The sequence below is a fragment of the Cynara cardunculus genome (assembly GCF_001531365.2).
Source record: "Cynara cardunculus var. scolymus isolate 2C chromosome LG 3, CcrdV1, whole genome shotgun sequence".
In the NCBI taxonomy this organism is placed as follows: Eukaryota; Viridiplantae; Streptophyta; class Magnoliopsida; order Asterales; family Asteraceae; genus Cynara; species Cynara cardunculus.
This window is the reverse complement of record NC_037530.1, coordinates 21,432,658-21,440,183: the sequence shown is the minus strand read 5'-3', so window position 1 is coordinate 21,440,183 and position 7,526 is coordinate 21,432,658. Positions and strand designations below refer to the sequence as shown.

The 7,526-nt window shown below is 37.3% G+C and overlaps 1 protein-coding gene across 1 annotated transcript; it reads left to right on the top strand.

The window, feature by feature from the left end:
* Positions 1 to 4,632: 4,632 nt before the first annotated feature.
* On the top strand, positions 4,633 to 6,184 carry LOC112509028 (ribonuclease 3-like protein 3). Its single transcript, XM_025113895.1, has 2 exons — positions 4,633 to 4,777; positions 5,736 to 6,184. Exons 1-2 carry the CDS (start codon positions 4,633 to 4,635, stop codon positions 6,182 to 6,184), a joined length of 594 nt encoding a protein of 197 aa, XP_024969663.1.
* The last annotated feature ends 1,342 nt before the right edge of the window (positions 6,185 to 7,526 follow it).

Here is a 7,526-nt window from a genome sequence, read left to right as displayed (position 1 = left end):
CCTAATCACCTATTTATACTAATCAGCTAATAAGAAGATAACTATCTAATGAGACATTTTAGCTAATCTTCTATTAACAGATAACGTTTATCTATTCTATGGATAAACTTTAGTATTGGAGATAAACTAGAAATCTAGTTGTCGACATGTCATCTCCAGCTGTCATTCCTGGTGTGATGAATCTTCTTTATCTTTAGATCTTTGTTGTATGCTTCTGGATGATTTGCTGGAGAATTCACTAAGTGTTGATGACCAGAGGATCGATGAGGATGCTCTTTCCTCGCATCCCAGGTCGTCCATCGGTCCTCTGGTTGTACTCCAGACTTAGCCGATTCTGTCTTGATATCTTCATCGGTCTTCTGATTCTTCATCACTTATTGTTTTTCATTACTTTTTACATTATGAATTGTGGGGTTCAACAATCTCCCCCTAAGTAATGAAATAACAAACATATACTATTCTAGTGACATTTGTGATGAACAAAGACTAATCTATTAGAAAGACATCAGATTCCAAGTTCTCATTGGATGATGAAATTCTTACAAGACTGGAATCAAAATACATCAAGGCAAAAAAAATTAACTCATCACGAGCTACCTGAATATATTTCTCTAAAGCGCAGGAGCAGTCGTCGATATGCGATGACTGTCTCGATATCTCGTGAATGAGTCGACTCCCTTCTTCCCTTGGCACATGGTTTCTGCCCAGTCTTTCTCTGATGACTTTCTAAAACCATTCAAGTGTATCCGTTGAATACTTGAAGGCCTCAGTCAGTCTAAAGAACCTTTTAACCCCGAACTCATTTTTGTAAACAAGTCCAAGCTCGGTTTGAGTCAAAACTGAGGCAGATCTTGTTTCCTGCAGGCCTTGGAAGTCTTCATTTGGAGGGGTGCAGGAGGGCCTTTCAATGCCTAGCCGAAGAGCTATTTCAAAATCGCTCTTGGCTCTGTGGTTTACCAGAGTTTCCATTGTCTTTACCACCGCTCAGTTTGCCATTCCAAATCTGATGTCGTGGTCTTGCCTCTGAGCCGTATATGCATATAATTCGATCAGGTCATATGGGTTAAGGTTAATGAGGTCGTTCTCGTTAAACATGCAAACTAGCCCATTCGCTCTCTCCAGAGTGAACTCGATGTATCGGATGGCTCGGTTGGCAAAAGTCCTTATTTTCAAATCAATGACCCTCCTTATCCCATCATTCAAAAAGACAGCCTGGGGTGCTTGAGTGGTCTGTCTAATGAATCTATGGTGTAGGAGGTCCATGGACTCAGGTGACAAGATTAGAGGATTGGTGGTCAAACTGTCATCGTGGTCTTGGTATAGATATTGATGAATATTTTCTAGCAAAATTGGTTCCCTAGGTGGCAAATTAGGACGTCTCCGTATTGACTCCATGCATTGTATGATCTTGTCTACCAAGCTCTGAGGAGGTTGCCTTGAGGAAGAGGAAGTATCCACATGCACCACGGGTGTTTGGGTTAAGGGTTGTGTATGGGTTGGTGTTGGTTCAGGTTGGGTTCGTTGGGGTTCATTTGGTTCGGTTTGGGTGCTTTCTAGTGCATGGGATTCGGTTGGGGATTGTGGTTGTTGGGGTGATGAAGGTTGTAGTGTCATTGGTTCTTGTTGCATGGATAAGGTGAATGGTTGAGTGGTGCTTGGTGTTGGTGAAGGGGTTAAGGGTAGGTTTGATGTGGGTGTTGAAGGTTGGTTACTTTGTGTTGGTGGGGTTGTAGGTTCTTCATCGGTTGAAGAGCTCAACACGATGGGCTCTTGGGTTGCAGCGAAGAGAACATGTACTTCACGTACATCTTCAGAGGGCAGAGCCTCTAGTTCCCTTGCTTGGGTTTGTTCTGTTGGAGGTGGTGATTGTGTTTGTGGTGATGGTGAAGATGATGGTGCAGCGAATTCGGTGTGATATGCAGCCGCCACCTCTGTCTCCCCCTCACGAGGTCCAAGACCTTGATCATTAGGGTCTTGGTCTTCGTGTCTTGGTCGCTTGTGTGGGCGACTACTTGAGCAAGAGGCTCTGGATCTCTTCTTCTTCTGTTCCTTCCTAAAGGTAGCAAGGTATGTGTTAGGACTGAAAAATCAGTGTTAATTGTATTCGTCTTGAAAGATTAATTTTAGTCTATAATTGTAAAGTCAGCGTGTTTGACTTTCTTAGACTAGTTTGACTTTGACTTTGTTAGTTAGGTTGACCATATAAATATGGTTTAATCTTTGTAATTGGAAGGAGAAGGGAGCTAATTGTAAGATTACATTGATAATAGAAGGTTTGACCAAAATTGAGAGGATTGACTTTTCCTCTCAATATTCATAAAGTGTTCATAGTGTTCTTATTGTTAAATCCATGAATTTGCCATTGAAGGAAGCTTAATATGAAGATTGATCAGTAATTGTGGACACACAATTGGTATCAGAGCTGGAATGCAAGAAATCAGAGGAATATTATGAAGATAAGTGAATTTTTTCTGGATTTTTCTTAATTTTTGAATTTTTGAATTTTTGTGTTCTTCGTGTTCTTCGTGTTTTTAATTTTTTTTTCTCTGTTTGATCCGATTTTATCATAAAATCTTGTGTTTTGGTGTTAAAAACATGATCAAAATGTTCGAAATTGAATTGTGAATCTTTGTTATTCACAAACTTTTACGATTTGATCAATTTTAATCAAGATTTGATCGGGTTTTTGTGTTTTAAATTTTTTTTCGTGTTCTTAATTTTTTTTCGTAATTCAGTGTTTTGATCCATTTTTTCTTAAATTTCTTTTAGTTTTTGTGTTTTTATTAGTTTTAATCTGATTTTTTAGTTTGTGTTTGTTTTTATTTTTTGTTTTACCGCCCAAGTTATGGAAAGCCCAACTCATGGAAAGCCCATCCATTGTTTGTACATCTAAACCGTGTGAGTATTGAACGGTATATCATCACAACTTGAAGCTTGAAAGAACCGTGAGATACACCGGAGAAGGCTTGACCGATATTTCAACCGGTATTCATCTACACCGGTCATCACTTTACCGGATTAGGGGTTCTGATTCGTTCAGCACGCAAGGTTTCTTGAGCGGTATTCTAAACCGCACACTACTTGACCGAATTTCAAGCTACACTGGTCACCACTTGATCGGAGAAGGGTTTACACCGCTCACCTCTTGACCGGATTAGAGCTCTAATTCGGTAAGCATCATTTATCGTGAGCAATTTAGGTTTTGCTTTGACCGGTTTAGGACTTGTTGAGCATTGAACTATTTTTTAACGGACTTCTAATCCGCTTGATTCCTCTTACCTTGATTCTTGTTTGTTTGTTGTTTCTTAATTCAATCTGGTAATTTGTTCAATAACCTGTCAAGAATCGATTGAGATTGGTGAGATTTATTTGAGCATTTCTAATCAATTGAGAGTGCTATTGTTTGATTTGTGCTTTGTTTGTGGAGAAGGAGTCTTGTGAAAATTCATATGGTGAGATGATGCAAATGTGGCACAGTAGTCTTGATTAGCAGATGGATGCAAATGTTGGTTGATTAGTAGTCTTGTGTTAGTGCTTAGTCAATTTGTGCAGGTTTTAAACAGGCCGTAGCACAGACTGCAGCAGTTTGGCAAATTGGACAGTAAGTTCTTAACAGACATGAGATTAAGATGATGATGAACAGCAGGTGAGGATTGAAGCAGTTACACAGTAACAAAAATTTGCAGTGTTTTAACAGGTTCTTATAACAGCAGCAACAAACTACTGCTGTTTGTTTGTTTAACCAAAGCTAGTTGTTTGTGGAAAGCAGTTGCCTTTTTGTCACAGATTTGGCTGTTGTGTGTTGCTGACTCTTGCTAAAACAGAATCATTGCTCATAGTTATTAACATCTGTGAAAGCAAAACAGCAGCTTCACAGCAGGTTTGGGATTAAGTGTTGTTTAGACAGCAATTATATTTTGAAAGCAACTATTGTGACAGCAGTAACAGGTTTAATTTGTGTGCATACACAGGTTTTGATTTAACACTCAGTTTTGCTTTGCATAGTGATTTAACACATTTTGAGATTGTTTCTGATTTGTGCAGAAAGTTTAGTGCAGTAACTACTTTTTGTTGTGCTGCGTTTTGATTTGAAACAGCAAATCCAACAGCAGCAAAGTGTTTAACAGCAGCAACATAGTCTATATACATGTTGACATCATGTTGACAGCTGTGTGTAGTGTTTAAGCTAACAGAAAAGCAAACAGTTACTGTTCATCATTTTCTTTGACAGCAACAGCAAAACAGCAAGTAAACAGTAAACAGAATTTGTGTTCATACAGAAGAAAGGTAAAGCAGAGTGTGCAGATGGACATAATGTACAAGTGACAGAATGTGTAGTTTTTAGTTTTAAACATCAACTGTTTGAGGTCTGAAACAGCAGCAACAGAAGGATTTGTGTTTGCATTTTGGTGTTTGAAGCAGCTATGTTGTTTAGTGTAGTTTAGAATAGCAACTAGCAGCTGCGTTGGTGTTGAGAAGAAACAAACACCAGCAGCATTAACATTGCAGCAACAATTTTTAACTGCAATTGTTTCACAGCAGAAACTTCAATTGTTCTAATTTGAGTTTAAGTGGTTAGAGTTTGTTGGTGATGCTGTCCTGGATCATCTTACTACATAGCATTTATTTTTTATGTATACAAATCTGCCACCAGGACGCTTGACTGATTTGCGAGCTGCTGCTGTCAATAATGAAATTTTTGCACGTGTTGCTGTTAAACATAACCTGCATGTGCACCTGAGACATGGTTCAAGTGCACTTGAAAAACAGATACGAGGTTTTGTGAAGAGTTGGTATCATTGTGTTTTGTCTTTGAGCTTAACAAATTGGTCTTTGCTTGTTGTTTTTGAGTAGACTACATATTAGACTAAATCATACTTGGCTCTCATAATAGCAGATTTTAAACTGTTTTAATAGCAGTTTTTAAAACAGGTTGCTAGGTTGAAAGTCTTGAAAGAGACAGCAGGTTTTAAAACAGGTCTGTGGTATTAACAGCAGCTAAACAGCAGGATTTTACACTGTTTTTGGTCTTGGTTTTGGTTTTGTAGCATAAATCACATTGGAAAGCAGTTTTGTGATCCTGTTTTGCTTTCAATATACATGTTGTGAATCTGTTAACAATGATAACAGTTTGGCTCTTAATCTGTTAAGCTTCTGTAGGTTTAAGCAGTAACAGTTTTTGTGAGAAGCATACTAAGAGGATTGTAGATTTGTGCAGAACTAAAGCAATTCTTTAGGTGACAGTTTCTTTGTACATTGTGACAGTTTCTTCAAAGAAGGAGGTACATCAAAGTACATCAAAGTTTCATCATACACAGCTCAGGTGGGACAAAGTGTACTTGTACAGAAGACTCCGATAGTCTAAACTGCAGTTAGAGGGAAGCTAAAAGTTGAAGATAAGCATACTCTGAAGAGAGTTCATATCAGTATAGATACATTGTAGCTATATTTTAGACTGGTGCTGATAATTCTACATTGTATTGTGTTTGGGCTTGGTTCAATTTGTTTTTGGACTTGGACATTATTTTTTTTGGGCTTTTATTAGTTGTCTTTGACTGTTTTTAGTTTCTTAGATTGTTTGTGTTTAGATTTTCTTTTGGATCATTGTACATTTGTTTTTGCGTGTCTTTTTCAGTGTTTGTGTTTTTCTGTTCTTTTTGAGCTTAACTGTTCATATTCTTTTATCTGATTTCACTGCATAGATCCTTAACTGATCATCTTTTTAAATATGGCAGATATTCTTTTGAAAGAGAATCAAGAATTGCGAGCAAAGTATGATGAGCTGGAAAAGAACTATAAACTTCAAAATTATGTTAATGAGAAATGTAATGAATCTTTGCATCGAGCGTATAACGAAAAGATAGAAAGAATTGTGAAGGAATTTGAACATAAGATTGAAACGGTTGAAAACAATCGGAGTTTGGATCGGAAAAGTTATAATGATGAATTGGAAAAGTGGATCTCGTCTAATGCTGATTTGTCAACTAAACTTGAATTAGTTAAGACTGCACTAATTGCTGAAAGACATTCTCCAAGCAACAATTCAGATACAAAGGCCTTAACTGACAAGTTCCACAAGACTGAGAATGAGCTGAATGAGTTAAGGAGATTATTGACATTAGAAAAGGAAAAGGTTTCACAAGTTGAAAAGGTCTTAAGTGATGTAGGCAAGAGATGGAAATAGAAAGGAATAGGATAATTGAAGTTGAAAGAAAGTTTGGAGCTGAACGAGAATCTTACGAGAAGAAGATTAACTCTCTTGAACTGAATGCCAAGATGCTTCTAAAGCAAATCTCGGATTTTGAGCAGCTTATTGTTTTGGAAAGAGAGAAACATAATAAAGAAAAGACAGACATCTCCAAAGACTGTCAGAGCCAGCTCCAGAAACTGTCTAAAAGCATCGATCTAAAGCAAAAGGCTTTGGACGAAGAGAAAAAGCAATTTGCTTCAGAGAAAAGAAATACTTCAAAGAAGTATACAACAATTGCAAAAGAGCTTACTGAGAAGAGGAAATGGCTTGACATCGCTTTGGAGAATGACAAAAGCAGCTTAGATGAAGAGAAGAGAGAGTTGCTAAGTCAGAACAAACAGTTTGAAATACTTCAGAAGGAGTTAGAAGGTAAACTCCTGGATACTTCAAAGAAATTGTTTGATCTAAAGACAGACCTTGAAACTGAACTGAACATGAGAACTGAACTGAAAATTAAATATGATTTAGTTACTGTAGAACGAGACCAGCTTTTACAAAGAGTCAAAGACTTTTCTTGTGCTCAAAGCTCAACTGGTTCTCCTTCTCAGTGTAAAACCAGCTTTTATAATTGTTCATATTCGAACAGTTATTCAAGCAGTCCTAAATCTAAAGTTTCAAAGAATTATTCTTGTTCTAATCAGTACTATCAAGGGTATGTCATTGGATCACCCAATTATTCTTCAAAGATGAAAAGCATATGGGTTAGTAAGTCTGATTCTGCTTTATCTCATACACCTGTTGGTACTAACAATCTTCCTTGCATTGTGAAGTCTACTAATGATTTGATTAATCTTAGCAAGAGAAGAATTTTGTGCTCAACATGCACAACCAACAATTTTGTAAATAATAAACGGTTCAACAGGTGGCATGGAGATAACAGTTATCAGAATCACTGGAAAGGTAAGAACAGGTATGATCCCAATTACTTATATGATTCATATTCTAATCCTGGTCATCCTGTTCATAGTGCTGAACAGAATTCATCCTATAGAAAGAAGTGGTTTGGTACTTACAACATACCCCAACCAAATTCTAACATATTAGGACCTAAGTCCGTTTGGGTACCAAAATCTACTTGATTTGGTTTTGCAGGTGTGTTCATTTCATGCTAATCAGAATATCATTTTGGGTGATACACCAATGCAGGGGGAGTTGTACATTATTTCAAATTATGGCTTCTGAACATTTCAGTTCAGAACCCGTGCTTTACCGAGTGTGGTTTCTAAACACTCAGTTTAGAACCCGTGCTTAAAATGTTTTCATTTTTTTTGAGCTT